The sequence below is a fragment of the Eptatretus burgeri genome, chromosome 1 (genome assembly GCF_056783735.1).
Source record: "Eptatretus burgeri isolate ZD-2024b chromosome 1, Ebu_testis_v1, whole genome shotgun sequence".
NCBI lineage: Eukaryota > Metazoa > Chordata > Myxini > Myxiniformes > Myxinidae > Eptatretus > Eptatretus burgeri.
The window spans coordinates 36939981-36958673 of record NC_140961.1 but is presented as its reverse complement, the minus strand read 5'-3'; the positions used below and the strand labels follow the sequence as shown (position 1 = coordinate 36958673).

The window sequence follows — 18693 nt, the reverse complement described above, 5'->3', positions numbered from 1 at the left end:
TGTACTTCTGATGTTTAAGTTAAATGTTGTGTTTGGTGCTTTACATATCCCATATCTAGTGCTTTGTGCATAACCTTACCTCTGTGTAATTGACTGCTTTAAATGCGGACCTTGTGGTATCTTCAGGCTGGTCGTATTTGCTGTTGATAGTTTAACGTGATGATCGCAGGTCATAGCCTACTGTATCTTATTTCAAAGTGCACTGATTCTGGTGCCAACCTCCCCCGTTTCGTCATTGTATCTCTGGTATATTGATTTTCGAATGCCAATTCTTCACAATACCTTGTATAAGTTCACCTGAATTGGTGCCAATTGTCTAATCATTGAATATTTGCATTGTGAATGTGCCAGTTTGTTGCGGCTCTTCTGCATTCGAATAATTTTAGGCCAAAAACATCAGAACATATTAAATCTAGCTGAGATCAATTTGGTAAGTATGCGACGGCAACCTCAGTATAGATGTGTCAATGCTGCATAAATACAATAGTATACAGGGTTATCAAAAATATTAAATATAATAATTGTGCCCCCCCCCATCCAGTTCATATGCCCCCCCCTTAATGCTGAGCCCTGGCTGCAGGCCTGGAGAGAGTTCAGCACAGGGCTACTAGATTGATTCTAGGCCGAGCGAGACTCTGCTATGAGGAGCAGCTGAAGGAGACAGGGCTTTATTCACGAGAAAGGAGGCGGTTACGAGGAGATATGACAGATGTTTAAGATAATGAAAGGTATAGATAAAATAAGTGAATATTAATTATTCAACAGAGGAGACAGTGATATGACCAGGGGCCATAGCTTGAGAGTAAAGAAGAGGAGAGTTAAGATGGTAGTAAAGTAGGGGTCTTTTACTCAGAGAGTAGTTACCTTCGCATTCTGCGAAAGGTTATGTTTTGGTCGGCGTGTATTTATTTATTTATTTATTTGTAATCTTGTGATACGTATAACTCAAAAAGTATTAAACCGAATTGCATGAAATTTGGTGGGATGATTGATTATTAGCTAGGAAGCATTCGATTAGATTTTGGGATGGTTCGGGTCAAAGGTCAAGGTCAAGGTCACGAAAAGGTCAAAATCGTCTTTTTACGATAACACGGTCAATTTTTATTCAATTTGCATGCAACTAACGCCAAAATGTTCAGAATTCAACGCCTCATCTTGTGATATGCAATATGACACAATGACGCCCATACTCTTGTTACCGGTTAGGGGTCAAAGGTCAGGGGGGTCACGACCTTGAAAACGAGATTACCTTCTCTTGTTGAAACGTGGTATTCACCGAGCTTGCGAGTGAAGACTCGCCAAAACGACGTGAGTTGATTGTTGTTTAGTCCGTAGCCCCCAAAAGTCGGGTGGGGGTCATGACATTATAGATATGTGGTTTGTGTCATAAGACCATTCATATGAAACCAGTTCCCCACACTCATACCAAGAACAAAAAAAGTAGTGGTGGCAAAGGTATGCGCTCTATGAGTGCCCGTTCTAGTTAATGCATGGAATGGTCTCTCTAGAAAGGTAGTGGCAGCAGAAACAGGAGATAAGTTTAAATTAGAATTAGAGATGTACCTGGAAGCTATGGAGATAGACGGTTTTGGGGATGTTGATAAGACTTTTCGGTAGTTTGAGCATTGATGGGTGATTGTGTGCATGTGTACGGAGTGTTGTTGGTGGGGGTCTTGTCAAGGAGGGTTGTGTGGTTGATGATGTGTGTTTTTTAACCAAGACCATGCCCCCTCCCCTGAGAGGGGGGGGGGAATTAACTTTATTAAAAATAAATACATTTGCATTTTCTTCCTTGGATCTTGTGTTGATATATTTCACACAGGCATGATGAGCTGAATGGTCCCCACCTATGTCTGGTGTGTGTGTGTGTGTGTGTGTGTGTGTGTGTGTGTGTGTGTGTGTGTGTGTGTGTGTGTGTGTGTGTGTGTGTGTGTGTGTGTGTGTGTGTGTGTGTGTGTGCGCGCGTGTGTTTTTGTATAAGATTGGGGTGGTTGGGATGACATTTTTAAAGAAGGCACTTCCAACCAAAAGTAAAAATTAGATTGACTCCGCTAATTTGAGCAAAAAAGGGAGAGCAGACGCGGTCTCAGGCAACGTTTCGCCAGCTTTACAACCGGCTTCATCAGGCACATTAGACCCCAAGCCTCGGCCCATGTCCAGTTTTTATTTTAATACCACCGCTCATTTCCGGTGACGTGCTGGTACTCAAGGTCAAATGGAGGAGTGTTTTTTTTTTTATTTTTTTTTGCAAAAGCAAAAACAAACGTCAAATTACATCATTGATGGGGTGCTCTGCTCTTTTGTTTTTACTGACATGTGATCTGGTGTTGTATGTGTGGGTGAGCACTGAGCAAGTGTGTGCACTTGTTTTTGTGTTTCCGGGGCACAAGCACGGCTTTGTGTTCGGGTTGGGCCTGATGAGGTGTTGATTGTGCGAGTGTTGGGGTTCTCATTGGGTGTTGTGCACATGTGGTGTTTGGGATTGTGTTGTTTGTTGCTCACCTTATCCAGCCGTTTGCACCATCCAGTTATCGCCATTTGCATCAGAGGTGTGTATTGTTTGGGTATGTCCACCGTCTCTCCCACAAGCGTGGCACGTGAAGAGCCAGGAGGGTGGTGTGTGTGTGTGTGTGTGTGTGTGTGTGTGTGTGTGTGTGTGTGTGTGTGTGTGTGTGTGTGTGTGTGTGTGTGTGTGTGTGTGTGTGTGTGTGTGTGTGTGTGTGTGTAATACATACACACACACAATATCAAGAAAGCACATGAGATTTATAACTTTTAATCGATTTCTCTTGCATCACCTTGATTGATACAATGGAACTAATTAGCTGATTGATTTCTTGAAGTGCATGAGTCTGTAACCTGATTTTTATTCATTTATTTATTTATTGTGTCCATCATTTGTTCCACAGGTGGCCATGTAGCACACCAAGCTTCTGTGCCAGTTTTTCTTCCACGGAATGACTTTCCTCCAGGTAGGTCTGATTTGCACTCTTTTTTTTTTTATCACCTCCGCCACCAAAGTTGAAGGAGGTTATGTGTTCACCCCTGTCTGTCTTGTTTGTTTGCAGGATATCTCAAAAAGTTGTGGGCATGTTGGGTGTGTGACAAGGACGAAGTGATTCAAATTTGGTGAAGATCTGAATGCGGATCCGGATCTGATAATTTTTGAGGGTGATTCTTCACCAGAGATAGGGCCATAAACGACATCATATCTTAAAAAGTTATGTACGGATTTGGGCGAAACTTGGTGAACACGTTGGGTGTGTGATGAGAACGAATTGATTTGATTTTGGTGAAGATCCAGATCCAGATCCGGTTGCGAAATTTTTTTTACATTTTTAATTCTTAAAGTGATTCTTCACGTTTGAGAGGTGGTGCCAAAAACGATATATAGCATGATAGTTAACCTCCGCCATCGAAGATGGACAGAGGTTACTGTTTTCACCCCTGTCTGTTTGTTTCTTTGTTTGTTATTTTGCCAAAACGAAGTTTTTGCAAGATATGTTAGTCAGCTTGTATGTTTTGTTTTTTTTTTTGTCTGTAATCACGTATAAAAAATTCTGCAGAGCACAGTTATCATTGGAAATTTTTGTAACTTCGCATATCAGAGGCCTATAGAGGTCCCTTTCAGCGCATAAAAATTTGAACGTCAAGGTCACTTTGTCGCAAATCAAGGGAGTCGACGAAGCCCTTATTTTTTGAGTAATTTTGATCGGATCGTCTTCAAACTTCATGGGAATATAGTATATGGTCTGGCGCTCGGCTGATTAATTTTTGGTGGCGATTGGCCTTGACCTTCATGGTTAGCGCCTGAGGTCAAACATATTTGACCCCAAGGTCAAATTTTCAAGTTTTAGGAACCATATCGTGTAGTACCTCAAATTGAACACCTCGATGAGTGCTTTCTAGATATGTCAAGCTTGAGACATTATGATGTCATTTGGTGATGTTATGAGGCAAAAGCATATTTTTCATGGTTACTCTGAAGAACGATTCTCATCGGAATCTCTCGTAGGCAGATATTCCTCAAGGAGTCGCTCCTGGTGGATAACAGCTCTGTTCACCTCAGTGTGACCTTGTATAAGTCACACGTGGTCACCTTTTGGCAAGATATGGGTCACCCTGCGGGTGACATTGGTTTATTTGTTTGTTTGTTTGTTTGTGAACAGTATTACGGAAAAAAACTCCTGGACGGATTTCGACGAAACTTGGTGGGGGGATTAGGTATGGTCCAAGGATCATGCTATTAGATTTTGGACTTGGTCCAAAGTCCAATATGGCTGCTATGGTGGCCATTTTGAAAAAATATTTGAATTCTTGTTTTTGCATTGCTACATGTTTTAAGTGATTTATAACCAAAAAAAGAAAAAATTTTAGAGGAAAAGAAAAAAAATTGCAACTTTTTTTTCAAAAAAATTTCGACTTTATTTGAAAAACATTTGAATTTTTTTTTTTGCATTTCTACATGTTTTAAGTGATTTCCAACCCCCCAAAAAATTTGTTAGAGAAAAAAAACCCAGAAATTTTGCAACTTTTTTTTCAAAAAAATTTCGATTTTATTTTTTCGGCATTTCTACATGCGCGTCGATCTAGTTTAGTTTATTCAATCGTGGGTCAGTAGAGTCTGATCCGTTTTGACCTACAATGAATAGGATATCAGGTTCACTTAAGTGACCCAGCAGTATTGGCGGCAGAGGTTTTGCACTCTACCGATTGCTCCCCTCTAGTTCAAAAATGTATTGGGCCTGATATGTTCCACTGGATCAGGCATTGCGTGGTGGAGGTATGCACTCTACCGAGTGCCCTTCTAGTTTGTAATGCTTTTCTGGATATTGGAGCATGTAATTAAAAAAAATCAAGTGGAAAAAAAATGTTCGATAAGTTCAGCATTTAGCAGACTCGATGAGAATAGCTCTCCCCAAACATTATGATGTCCTTGTGATGGATGCTGTGGTCTTGTACATGTGTTCACAACAGTTGCTGAAGGTTGGGCCACACAAGCAAGCAGGACCTATGCAAGAACCCGATGCAAGAAACTGCCGCGTGAGGTTTAGCACCGTTCTGTTATTTTCCTGCACATCGGCATGATGTTTCATGATAATTCGTTGCATAATGTATGAATTTAGTAAAATATATTTGTTCATTTGGATGCCTTCAAGTTAAGTTGTAAAAAGGCCCATTCCACCGTAAATGATGTAACAATCAGAGCCATTCTGCTGATTTGATTCAGAATTACCAGTTCTACAGGGCACTTAAAGTCCTGCATTGTTTTATTCTCTTCGGTGTATATCCCTCATTTGCCATGTATAGGAGGCAAATACCTTAGCAGTTCAGTGTTTCAGCAAAAGTCATTCCAAACCGACGTAACTGATACAACAGGCAAAGTACTTTATCTGAAGTACATCATGTTTATTTGAAAATTTATCTGAATTTGATTCATGTGTAAGGAAATGGGTATGCAATGCAGAGAACCCAAATGTTACTGTTGGCATGCATCACAGAAATTTTGTGCACTACATGCATATAAAATGTCTGCAACATATTTTCTGTGTAATTGACGTAACATTCCCATGTAACTGGCGTAACTTCTGTGAAAAAAACGAAAATGCAATATTTGGTCACTGAAGGACATCCTTATTGTCAGGTTGGGCCAGATCAGATCTGTGACTTGCTACAGGTACCATGTAAACCTGTACTAACCTGTTTCATGGTCAGGCTGTTGGCAGGATTAAAAACAAAACCTGTCAAAGGGCAGAGGAGCTCCTTGTGAGCCAATGGCCATCCATACTTTGTGCCCAACTGCGTCTGCGGACGTCCTTTTTCTAGGAGGTCGATGGCAGGATTTGCGCTCCGGCAACCATAAAACAATTTATTCCGCAAAACGCATTAAAAAAAATACCGCAAAGACTACTGAGTACCCACTACATGGGAGTACCTAATGTACAGCTGCCTTTCGAAGGGCAGCTAACCGGATGAGAGGATTGTGGTAAAACCTTCAGAACCATCGTTCTTTGATGAAAGGATGAAAAGCAAAGGGTGACCTTCCTTGGTCGGATTGCAGTGGAGTGTATTGGAGTGGTGCTGAAGGGTCGTCCACCAGATGGCGGTCTCCTGGGGTTAACCTGAGGTGGTCCCTTTGGGTGGGTGCCTGGAATGTCATGTCTCGAAGAGAGAATGATCACCTGTCTCCGCTATCAAATGAGCGCCACCGTTTGAACATCGGTATTGCAGCAATCTCTGTGGTTCGGAGACTGGATAGTGGTGAGATCATGATGGGTGGTTACACCTACTACTGGTCTGGTCGCTCTAATGGTTACCATACCCAAGGGGTTGCTGTAGCTGTGTCCAATAAGCTGACTCCCATGATTATTGAGGTAACACCGGTTCATGAGCATATGAGACTAATGATTCGTCACTCCTTGGGTGTCATTTTCCTAGTCACTGTATTTACTCCGACTGAGATGAGTGATCTCAATGTGAAGGATGCATTCTGTGCCACGTTGAGTCTGTGGTTGATCAGTGCCCCAGGCGAGATACACTTCTAGTCTTGGGAGATTTCAATACATCAACTGGTACTGATCTGGATGGTTATGAGACGTGTGTTGGTCCCCATGGGTCTGGAACTGTGAACCTGAATAGCACTAAGTTCCTTGACTTTGCAAGAAGTCATGGACTTAGGGTGGCTGGTTCATGGTTTCAGCGCCCACAAGCTCATCGCTGGACTTGGTATTCCAACGCTAATGGTGTGACAAAGCAGAATGACCATGTGCTTGTTGATGGTTGCTGGAGGATGATTCCCAGCCTGCCAGGACAAAGCTCGCCAAGCGGTTTTGGAAGCTTGAACTTTAGGTTGAGTGCAAGAAGTATAGTTCTAGACTGCCAAACTGACAATTCAGGCAACTTGTGACTTGACCAGTGTTACCAAACTGCATGTGTAAACTCTACACGCATGCTATTCAAAATGGTTTTTAAATCATAGCCATATGGAACAATGGCACAAAGTCAAACAATGAATTGCAATCAATTTACTTACTGCATCTAAGGTCGGAGTATACTGAAGGCAAAAAGATACAAGAAGCAAGTGATATAGGTACTGTAACGACGGACTTTTCATTAAGTACAGCACAGGCCACAACACCAATACGAAAGGCCAAAACAGCATCACACACGGACCCTCTATGCAACCCAGAGTAAGGTAAGGAAAGCGAAGCAAGAAAGCAACACTCGCAAGGGATTAAAATATAACTGGAGATGATGAAGGGAATGGAGTTCAGGCCTGTTTAAAGGGGACTGCCAGTTTTAGCCATGCTGGTGTGATTGGCAGGAAAAAAAGAGAACGGACACATTAGTCCTGCTCTGCATCATCCTGACAGCTCGTTTTGAGTGCTCTCCTTTTCATCTGTCCCCTCGCTCTCAAGGACAGCTGCTTTGAAGCAGGCCGCCCCTCACTGAGCAACACAGCTCGAGGCACTGAGGCGTCACTGGCCTCGCTTCATCCTCAGAACATTACAGCTCACTTCTTCGTCCTCTCTCTCCTTTTTCCAACTAAGCTTTATGGTGTGGTCGAGTTCTTTATACAACACAGCTTTTCAGGTTGAGGCCAGGTCCTTCATATAACTCATCATTTCACACTGAGGCTGCTCACGCCGTGAAGCACGGATCGTTTCCACAGTAAAAAAAAAAAACAATAGAATGGCTGCCATCTTCCTCTCTTCTCTATCTCCTTCCAGCTGGAAAGAAAAGGGTTGAGTCCTTTACACAACTATGGTTGTGCACATCACTATGGGTGAAATGCCTCGAGGAGTCAAGAAAGTGGATATGGGGGAACTTTAATCAAATGACAATGAAAAATAAATTCAAAAAGGTCCTGATACCACAGCTGACCCGACATTTCTTGCGTAATACACCTTAAATGTCACGAATCGTCATCCATGCTTTGTAAACTATGGACACCTCCCTGCATTCCCACAACCATAACAATATGCTGTATTTTAACACACACATGCTCAAGCTCAATCATAAAAAGTGTTTTTAATATACAGTATAAGGGGGTTCACACTCAGTGGCTTGTTCTGTGAAAGTGGTCCCCTAAACCAATACCCTGCACCAGGCTCTGCACTGTTAAATTCTGTCTTGTTTCCATTTTGCATTTTGTTTTTCGTTGCTCCTCCTTTCATGTAGTCTGATCATCAGTCATTCACGATGTAAACCCAGCAGATCTCAACCATTCTCCGGCCTGCTAATCAATCTGTGTAAGAGCATTCCAACCTCCTACCAACTGTTGGATGGGACACACTTCCACCAATACAAGTGTTCTGCAGTTTGGGGCTCTCCACAATCACAGCTTGCTGTGTCAGCCAGGTTCCAGGTTACATGCAAGCCTAAAGCGTACAATGCCTGGACGTAGTCTGTTCAGGCAGCACCACTCCTTTCTTGGAAGTCTGCAGCTAGCTGGAGAAGTGGAAATGGGTGGCAGATGCTGCAGTCTGTCTTCAGATTTCCTCCTTTTCCATTGAGAGGAGCCACTGTTGCCTGCTGTCTGAGTAGTCTTCCTCTATGTAAGACTGGGCTGCCCTGCTGAAAGATTTCCGACTCTTGAGTCGTTTTCAGTGGTTCGTGCATCATGTTATAGAGGGGATGAACTTCAAAGTCAAAAGCTTTGTCTGGATGAACTTCAAAGTCAAAAGCTAGTGCAGCATGTCTGGTTGCTGCTTCTCGCCTTAGGTGGTGAAGTGGGATGCCAGCAAGGAAAGGTAGGTTGTGGATGCGTGTCGGTCGAAGGTAGCCATTGATAACCCTAAAGGCAAAATTGAGCTGGACATCCACTTTCCTTGTGTGCATGCTTCTACCCCAAGCAGCAACACAGGACTCTGCTGGAGCTTGCACCGATGCCAGTGTGGTAGAGCGTAGTGTTATGAAATCTGCTCCTCATTCATGGCCTGCCTGTTTCCTTAGCAGGTTGACCTTTGCTGCCATTTTTCCAGCCACGTCCTCAGCATGGTTGCGGAAAGTAAGGGCCCCGTCTAACTTGATACCAAGGTCGGTTGATGTGTTGGGAAAAGGAATTAGAGTACCATTCAATCAAACTTGGAGTTGCCCATTGGTGTCCTTTTTGCTCAGACGAAAAGCTGAGCAGGTGGTCTTCTGCACATTATGACGGAGTCGCCATGATGGTAATAATTGTGTATTGCGTAGATATCACACGACAAGGTCTGCTCTACACCCGTCTGTGACGAAAGCCTGTCTCTGAAGGGAATTTACGGGGGGGTGGTCCTCCCTACCCCCAAATAGATATTTCCTTTTTCTCAGAAATGACACGCACAATTCCGATGAAACTTGACTACAACCTTCATCACCCAGGGTATACCAAAGATTGTTCATGATATTAGAAAAATCAGTCTTTAAGGGGGGTTGCCCCCAAAATATGTATTTGCTTTCTTCTCCGAAACTGCACACACAATTCCGATGAAACTTCACCACAACCTTCATCACCAGTGATGTACCAAAGTTTGTTTATGACATTAGAAAAATCAGGGTCTCCAGGGGAGTTTCCCTTCAAAAGAGGTGTTTGCTTTTTTTTCTCTGAAATTAAACACACGATTCCGATGAAACTTGACCACCACCTTCATTACCCGTGATGTACCAAAGATTATTCACACCATTAAAAAATAAAAATCGGGGTCTAAGATGTCTATGGGAGGGTTGACTCCCAAAAGAGGTATTTGCTTTCTACTCAGAAACTACACATGCAATTCGGATGAAACTTGACCACAACCTTTATCACCCATGATATACCAAAGTTTGTTCACAGCGTTTTAAAAAATGCATAGGTATTTATTTTCTTCTCCGTAACATATTTTGTGGGTCGTCCATGTCTACCAGTGGTTCCCTGGTTATCTTATCCAACCGCTACCAGGTGAGTGGCCAGGTGTATCGCCCCTATGGTTGTTTGTTTTTTATTCATAGTTTCTCAGTCGAAGCTCGCAGAACTTTGGAAAGAAAAAAACAACACACTTATGAAGTGAAAATTATATTGTTGACTCGATCCCATGCACACATTATTGTATAATGTAATTTTAATTTTCTTTTTTTGTTACTTTACGTATCGTTTGTTTTCTGCCATTGTTATCTTTTTAGCCATACCCAGCCAGCTGGATGACTTACCACAGACAATGGTCAAGGATGGGTACGAGGGGTTGTCAGAGCTTGAAAAGTAAGTACAGTATTGTATTGCTGTATAAACTATAACAGGGATGATAATCACCAACCCAAGATTGGAAATATTATTAATGTCAACACTTCACAATTCCTTTAACAAATCTGTATATTTGCACATACAGTAGTACTGTATTTCTACATGACTTCATCTTGACATTCTCAAACATCTTGACCAACAATGCATCATGCTGTGGAAAGTTTCATGTGTTGAGAGTTTTCTTCCAATCATGAATCAGGACCTCCAGCTTGTCATGATTTTCCTGGCACTTGAATGCTGTGAATGATAAGTGTGACAAATTCGAGTCATTCACTGCAGTGAAAATGGATTCTGAAAGAGCAGAGCATTTTTCGCAAAGTTGAGGAGGGAAGTTCTTTATTGTAGATGAAATAAGATATCATCAAGGAAATGACTATCATCGTGTCCACCCTGTGATCAGGCAAACCCTCCTAATTTCCAAAAGTTTAATATTGTACAACTCGAGCTCCAGCTTGTCTTTGCCTAGACTTGATTCGAACACTTGATGCATTCCTAGGCTGGCAGGATGTCTTAGAGCAGTGGTTCTTAACCTTTTTACCACCGCGCCCCCTCTACCCTCTCGTCGTTGGTCCTTGCCTCCATGCCCACCCCCTCCTCACATCTTCAACCAAATTATTAAAAATCCCTCCTGAATTAAATGAAAAAAATGCGTGTTTTTAGTCTTTTTATTGAACAAAGAATTCTGTATAAGCAACACTCGTACGCACAGCATATTTAATGAGATACTTAACATTGCTTTTTAGCTAGCAGATCTTGAATGTGTGGTCGAATGCCAGAGAGCGCACAACGCAAATCCCCTTCAACGTTCAGCTTGTTTGTGTACTTGGCCTTGACAGCATCGAGCGTGGAAAATGCAGCTTCACAAAGATACGTTGATCCAAACATTGTCAGAATCCGAAGAGCTTGATGTGAGATCAAAGGGTAAACAGGAAGGTACGTAATCCAGAACGTCTCTAGATCCAGTTTTTTGAAGTCTTCTTCAGCCGAGGAGTTGAACTTTAACTCAAGAAACTCCTCTTGCATTTCGTCTGAAATATCAGCGACTTCACATTGAAATTGGTTCCTAATGAATTTCCAGGCTTCGCGCTTCTCATCTATATCCCGAAAGTATTTGATGAATTCTGCTTTCAATTCAGTCAGACAAGTAATTATTTGTTTCTTTAACTCAGAATCAAGGTAACTGTGAATGAGAGCAGAATCCAAGTTAGCAAAACTGGCTGTATTTCCATCCTCAATTCAACATTTCCAGAGGTCGAGTTTGGCCATGAAGGCTCGAATGACATCACGATGCATGATTATGTTGACGTTTTTCCCTTGGAGTTTGAGGTTGATGACATTCAGCACTTCAAACATGTCCACCAGGTCAACTAGAGATAGCAAAAATCCTTCAGACTGGAACTTATCATGGAGATCTGCTTTCTGCTGCAAACCTAGAAATGTCGCTACTTCTTGTCGTTCATAAAGTCGTCCAAGCATGTTTCCCTTCGAAAGCCATCGTATGTTTATGTGGAAAAGCAAGGCTTGATGTTCAGAATCCGTATCCACACACAGCTGTTTGAAGAGGTGACTTTAATACTCCAGCTTTGATGAAGTTGACTACCTTGCTAGCCAGGTTCATGACATCCCTCATTTCAGCAGGTAGAGTTCTGGATGCTCAGGCTTCACAATGAAGAATGCAGTGCGTACCTATAACAGATGGACTTTTTTTACTCTTGTTATGAAACCAGATTGCAAATCAAGCACGGCCGGAGCTCCATCAGTACACACCCCTACCAGCGAGTCCCACAAAAGTTGGTTTTCCTGGAAGAAGTTTGATACCAGTTGAAAAATATCTGTTGCTGTTGTATAACTTTCCATGGGATGGCAGAAGAGCATTTCCTCTTTGACACTATTGCCTGACGCGAAACAAGCATACATCAGTAGCTGAGAACACTGAGCAACATCAGTCGTTTCGTCCAACTGGATGGCAAATACAGGAGAAGCTCTTACTTGGTCGAGAACTTGATCTTTGATGTCTTGAGACATTTCATCGATCCTTCCCTTGACAGTATCGTTTGATAGAGATTTGGGAAAGCTTGTTTGCCCTATCCTTCCCCAGAACGAGCTCTGCTGCACGCAGTACACTTGGTTTTATGAGAGTCTCTCCGATGTTATGGCTTTTTTCTCTCTCTCTGCATCACGATGTATCTCATGTTGATCTCATATCTCTCTCTGCATCTCATGTTGATTGCTCTTTGCAATCAACATGGCGATCTCATAAGAAGCCTCAACAACCTTTGAAGTCTGTTGCCGAAATGCTCCACTGCTGTCCATCTTTGCTTGCTTCAAGGACTGCCTTTTTGTTTCAAAGAATGCCTTTGGTTTGGCAGCTACAGCAGGATGCATTGTCTTCAAGTGGCATTCCAAGCGTGTGGGCCAGTGATGTTGCATCGCATCATTGTGCCGCATACGAAAGAAGAAGAAGAATTCCTTACATTTGCATCTTGATGGCGTATTGCCCAAGTTAAAAACCACTTTTCATTAACCTTAACATTTCTAGATTGTTTTGCTTCATACAGTTGTCGTGTGGAATAATGGACTTGTACAGGTGCACATCTCTCTGTCTTCTTGCAGTTCGAACGAAGCTGTACACAAGATTCTATCGCTGGGCATGGCAGGTCATGTGAGTCTCACCTTCAAATGGGTTGGAGGGATGGAGACTGGTGAGGGGTGGGAGGGGCAGAGAGTTTTGGGGTCAGCAAACACCGAGAGTTTAAAGGGTTGTTAGTGTAAGAAACAGTTACAAATTGTTGCTGGTTCAATGAGAATGAAGCCTGATTGATGATAAAACGGTGATTGTGAATTTATTATTACATTTGGGATAGCTTAGATTAATAATATTAATGTTGTGCTCGTGTAAGCCCAAAACTTCAAACACACACTCTGAAGGATGTTTTAGACCATTTCCTAAAATACAGCAAGATCACTGTGCCTTTCCGAAAGTACAGCAAGAACATTTCCACCCATCCCAAACAAGCCTGCCTTTCCACCCAGACTTGACAAATAGTGTTGAACTAATACCATGTGTGGTTGTAATTTTTATTTTTATTCCCAGAAAGAGAGGCTGTTAATGAAGTTTAAGCAGTACGTGGAGTCTGTGCGGCGTCACCCTTTGGATTATGGTTCATATGATGTACAAGGTTGGTCCTCCACAGCAAGGCTGAGGTTATTTTTTTTCTGTAGTTTCTGAGGAAGTTTGGGTCGGTTTGCCATGAATGATCATGACTGACTGCTTTCAGATTGGTGGTACTGGGGTTCTTGATGCACATATTAAAGGAATTGGTAACATTTATCTTGGCCATCCTCTCATTTGAGGTTTGGGTGGAAATATAATTATTATTCTACGTAGATTTCCAATGTCCTCGATGGATTAACTCACGGCTCTGATCGCGTTTTAAGCTGCTTGGTGTTCCCTCGCATTTTCATGTGATAAACATCCCGTATTTGTCTCTCAGTTGCTATTCTGACGGCGAGGATTCGGAACTATCAAGAGCATCTAAACAAGCACCCAAAGGTGAACAATTCAAGCTCTTATGTTCGTATCCATTCGCTATCCTCCTGTGCAAGTCATTGTCATCATGGTTCAAATTACCTGTTCAGACAATGCAAAAATCTTTATTTAACACTTGACAGTTTTATTTCAAAAAAGGTTTTTATTAATGCTGAAAAGGTTCACTGGGGTAAGAAATCAGATACAGACATTTTGGGTTTTAGTTGTTGTTTTTGCCTTGCTTCCATGAATAGGACAAGGCCAACAAACGAAGAATGCTGATGGCCATTGACCGGCGGAACTGTCATCTCAAATACCTCAAGCGCACACGTCTCGATCGCTACGAACTTCTCTGCTCACAGTTTGGCCTTGCATATGTGCCAACACCGGAATACAACCGGCGCCTCTCACGACGTGCCCAGGCTAAGAAGGATTTTAGAAACCTGGTGAGACCGTTGTTCATTTGAATATTTTTAAAAATTGTCAAATGAGTAACTCTGCGAAAGATCATTTGTACTTTGCAAGACAGAAATTGAACTTGTGAAATGTAATAAAATATAGTTTGTAGATTACTCATGCCTGGTGTTGGCTTAGTGGTTCGGGTGGCGGCTTGGGATCCTAGGGTCCTGAGTTCAAGCCCGTTGGGCCGCTGAATTAATATACCAGGAAGAGAGAGAGAGAGAGAGAGAGAGACGCAGAGAGAGAGAGAGAGACGCAGAGAGAGAGAGAGAGAGACGCAGAGAGAGAGAGAGAGAGAGACGCAGAGAGAGAGAGAGAGAGACGCAGAGAGAGAGAGAGAGAGAGAGAGAGAGAGATAGAGAGAGACGCAGAAAGAGAGAGAGATAGAGAGAGACGCAGAGAGAGAGAGAGAGAGAGAGATAGAGAGAGACGCAGAGAGAGAGAGAGAGAGAGAGATAGAGAGAGAGAGAGAGAGAGAGAGAGAGAGAGAGAGAGAGAGAGAGAGAGAGAGACGCAGAGAGAGAGAGAGAGAGGGGGAGAGTGACTCAGAGAGAGGGAGAGAGACGCAGAGAGAGAGGGAGAGAGACGCAGAGAGAGAGGGAGAGAGACGCAGAGAGAGAGGGAGAGAGACGCAGAGAGAGAGGGAGAGAGACGCAGAGAGAGAGGGAGAGAGACGCAGAGAGAGAGGGAGAGAGACGCAGAGAGAGAGGGAGAGAGACGCAGAGAGAGAGGGAGAGAGACGCAGAGAGAGAGAGGGAGAGAGACGCAGAGAGAGAGAGGGAGAGAGACGCAGAGAGAGAGAGGGAGAGAGACGCAGAGAGAGAGGGAGAGAGACGCAGAGAGAGAGGGAGAGAGACGCAGAGAGAGAGGGAGAGAGACGCAGAGAGAGAGGGAGAGAGACGCAGAGAGAGAGGGAGAGAGACGCAGAGAGAGAGGGAGAGAGACGCAGAGAGAGAGAGGGAGAGACGCAGAGAGAGAGGGAGAGAGACGCAGAGAGAGAGGGAGAGAGACGCAGAGAGAGAGGGAGAGAGAGACGCAGAGAGAGAGAGGGAGGGAGAGACGCGCAGAGAGAGAGAGGGAGGGAGAGACGCGCAGAGAGAGAGAGGGAGGGAGAGACGCGCAGAGAGAGAGAGGGAGAGAGACGCAGAGAGAGAGAGAGAGAGAGACGCAGAGAGAGAGAGAGAGAGACGCAGAGAGAGAGAGAGAGAGGGACACAGAGAGAGAGCGACGGACAGAGTGAGAGAGAGAGACACACGCAGGGAGAGAGAGAGAGAGAGAGAGACGCAGAGAGAGAGAGAGAGAGAGACGCAGAGAGAGAGAGAGAGAGAGACGCAGAGAGAGAGAGAGAGAGAGAGAGAGAGAGAGAGAGAGAGAGAGAGAGAGAGAGAGAGAGAGAGAGAGAGAGAGAGAGAGAGAGAGAGAGAGAGAGAGGGGGAGAGTGACTCAGAGAGAGAGAGAGAGACGCAGAGAGTGAGAGAGAGTGAGAGAGAGTGAGAGAGAGAGAGAGAGACGCAGCGAGAGAGAGAGAGACGCAGCGAGAGAGAGAGAGAGACGCAGCGAGAGAGAGAGAGAGAGAGTGAGAGAGAGTGAGAGAGAGTGAGAGAGAGGGAGAGAGACGCAGCGAGAGAGAGAGAGACGCAGCGAGAGAGAGAGAGAGACGCAGAGAGAGAGGGAGAGAGACGCAGAGAGAGAGAGAGAGAGAGAGAGAGAGAGGGAGAGAGACGCGCAGAGAGAGAGAGGGAGGGAGAGACGCGCAGAGAGAGAGAGGGAGGGAGAGAGACGCGCAGAGAGAGAGAGGGAGGGAGAGACGCGGAGAGAGAGAGAGGGAGGGAGAGACGCGCAGAGAGAGAGAGAGGCAGGGGGAGACGCGCAGAGAGAGAGAGGGAGGGAGAGACGCGCAGAGAGAGAGAGGGAGCGAGAGACGCGCAGAGAGAGAGAGAGAGGAGAGAGACGCGCAGAGAGAGAGAGGGAGGGAGAGACGCGCAGAGAGAGAGAGGGAGGGAGAGACGCGCAGAGAGAGAGAGGGAGGGAGAGACGCGCAGAGAGAGAGAGGGAGGGAGAGACGCGCAGAGAGAGAGAGGGAGGGAGAGACGCGCAGAGAGAGAGAGAGAGAGGGAGAGACGCGCAGAGGAGAGAGGGAGGGAGAGACGCGCAGAGAGAGAGAGGGAGGGAGAGACGCGCAGAGAGAGAGAGGGAGGGAGAGACGCGCAGAGAGAGAGAGGGAGGGAGAGACGCGCAGAGAGAGAGAGGGAGGGAGAGACGCGCAGAGAGAGAGAGGGAGGGAGAGACGCGCAGAGAGAGAGAGGGAGGGAGAGACGCGCAGAGAGAGAGAGGGAGGGAGAGACGCGCAGAGAGAGAGAGGGAGGGAGAGACGCGCAGAGAGAGAGAGAGGGAGGGAGAGACGCGCAGAGAGAGAGAGAGAGAGGGAGGGAGAGACGCGCAGAGAGAGAGAGAGAGGGAGGGAGAGACGCGCAGAGAGAGAGAGAGGGAGGGAGAGACGCGCAGAGAGAGAGAGAGAGGGAGGGAGAGACGCGCAGAGAGAGAGAGAGGGAGAGAGAGACGCGCAGAGAGAGAGAGAGGGAGGGAGAGACGCGCAGAGAGAGAGAGGGAGGGAGAGACGCGCAGAGAGAGAGAGGGAGGGAGAGACGCGCAGATAGAGAGAGAGAGAGGGAGGGAGAGACGCGCAGAGAGAGAGAGAGAGGGAGGGAGACACGCGCAGAGAGAGAGAGGGAGGGGGAGACGCGCAGAGGAGAGAGGGAGGGAGAGACGCGCAGAGAGAGAGAGGGAGGGAGAGACGCGCAGAGGAGAGAGGGAGGGAGAGACGCGCAGAGAGAGAGAGGGAGGGAGAGACGCGCAGAGAGAGAGAGGGAGGGAGAGACGCGCAGAGAGAGAGAGGGAGGGAGAGACGCGCAGAGAGAGAGAGGGAGGGAGAGACGCGCAGAGAGAGAGAGGGAGGGAGAGACGCGCAGAGAGAGAGAGAGGGAGAGACGCGCAGAGACGCGCAGAGAGAGAGAGAGGGAGAGACGCGCAGAGACGCGCAGAGAGAGAGAGAGGGAGAGACGCGCAGAGACGCGCAGAGAGAGAGAGAGGGAGAGACGCGCAGAGACGCGCAGAGAGAGAGAGAGAGAGAGGGAGAGACGCGCAGAGAGAGAGAGAGAGAGAGAGAGAGAGAGAGGGAGAGACGCGCAGAGAGAGAGAGAGAGAGGGAGAGACGCGCAGAGAGAGAGAGAGAGAGAGAGAGAGAGAGAGAGAGAGGGGGAGAGACGCGCAGAGAGAGAGAGAGGGGGAGAGACGCGCAGAGAGAGAGAGAGAGGGGGAGAGACGCGCAGAGAGAGAGAGAGAGGGGGAGAGAGAGAGAGAGAGAGAGGGAGAGACGCGCAGAGAGAGAGAGAGAGGGAGAGACGCGCAGAGACGCGCAGAGAGAGAGAGAGGGAGAGACGCGCAGAGAGAGAGAGGGAGGGAGAGACGCGCAGAGAGAGAGAGAGAGGGAGAGACGCGCAGAGAGAGAGAGGGAGGGAGAGACGCGCAGAGAGAGAGAGAGGGAGGGAGAGACGCGCAGAGAGAGAGAGAGAGGGAGGGAGAGACGCGCAGAGAGAGAGAGAGAGGGAGAGACGCGCAGAGAGAGAGAGAGGGAGGGAGAGACGCGCAGAGAGAGAGAGAGAGGGAGAGACGCGCAGAGAGAGAGAGAGAGAGGAGAGACGCGCAGAGAGAGAGAGAGAGGGAGAGACGCGCAGAGAGAGAGAGGGAGGGAGAGACGCGCAGAGAGAGAGAGGGAGGGAGAGACGCGCAGAGAGAGAGAGGGAGGGAGAGACGCGCAGAGAGAGAGAGGGAGGGAGAGACGCGCAGAGAGAGAGAGGGAGAGACGCGCAGAGAGAGAGGGAGAGACGCGCAGAGAGAGAGAGAGAGGGAGAGACGCGCAGAGAGACGCGCAGAGAGAGAGAGGGAGAGAGGCGGAGAGAGAGAGAGGGAGAGACGCGCAGAGAGAGAGAGGGAGAGTCGCGCAGAGAGAGAGAGGGAGAGACGCGCAGAGAGAGAGAGAGGGAGAGACGCGCAGAGAGAGAGAGAGAGAGAGACGCGCAGAGAGAGAGAGGGAGAGACGCGCAGAGAGAGAGAGGGAGAGACGCGCAGAGAGAGAGAGGGAGAGACGCGCAGAGAGAGAGAGGGAGAGACGCGCAGAGAGAGAGAGGGAGAGACGCGCAGAGAGAGAGAGGGAGAGACGCGCAGAGAGAGAGAGAGGGAGAGACGCGCAGAGAGAGAGAGAGGGAGAGACGCGCAGAGAGAGAGAGAGGGAGAGACGCGCAGAGAGAGAGAGAGGGGGAGAGGCGCGCAGAGAGAGAGAGAGGGGGGAGAGACGCGCAGAGAGAGAGAGGGGGAGAGACGCGCAGAGAGAGAGAGGGGGAGAGACGCGCAGAGAGAGAGAGGGGAGAGACGCGCAGAGAGAGAGAGGGGG

The 18693-nt window shown here is 46.4% G+C and overlaps 1 protein-coding gene across 1 annotated transcript in view; it reads left to right on the top strand.

The window, feature by feature from the left end:
- The window catches only part of MRPS15 (mitochondrial ribosomal protein S15), a 62946-nt gene that overhangs the window by 21054 nt on the left and 23199 nt on the right, over positions 1-18693 (top strand). Inside the window, exons 2-8 of the mRNA XM_085879482.1 lie at positions 2910-2972; positions 4978-5043; positions 10138-10213; positions 12869-12917; positions 13350-13434; positions 13750-13808; positions 14039-14230. Coding sequence (XP_085735608.1) covers positions 2910-2972; positions 4978-5043; positions 10138-10213; positions 12869-12917; positions 13350-13434; positions 13750-13808; positions 14039-14230 — 590 coding nt within the window. The remainder of the gene's footprint in view (positions 1-2909; positions 2973-4977; positions 5044-10137; positions 10214-12868; positions 12918-13349; positions 13435-13749; positions 13809-14038; positions 14231-18693) is intronic.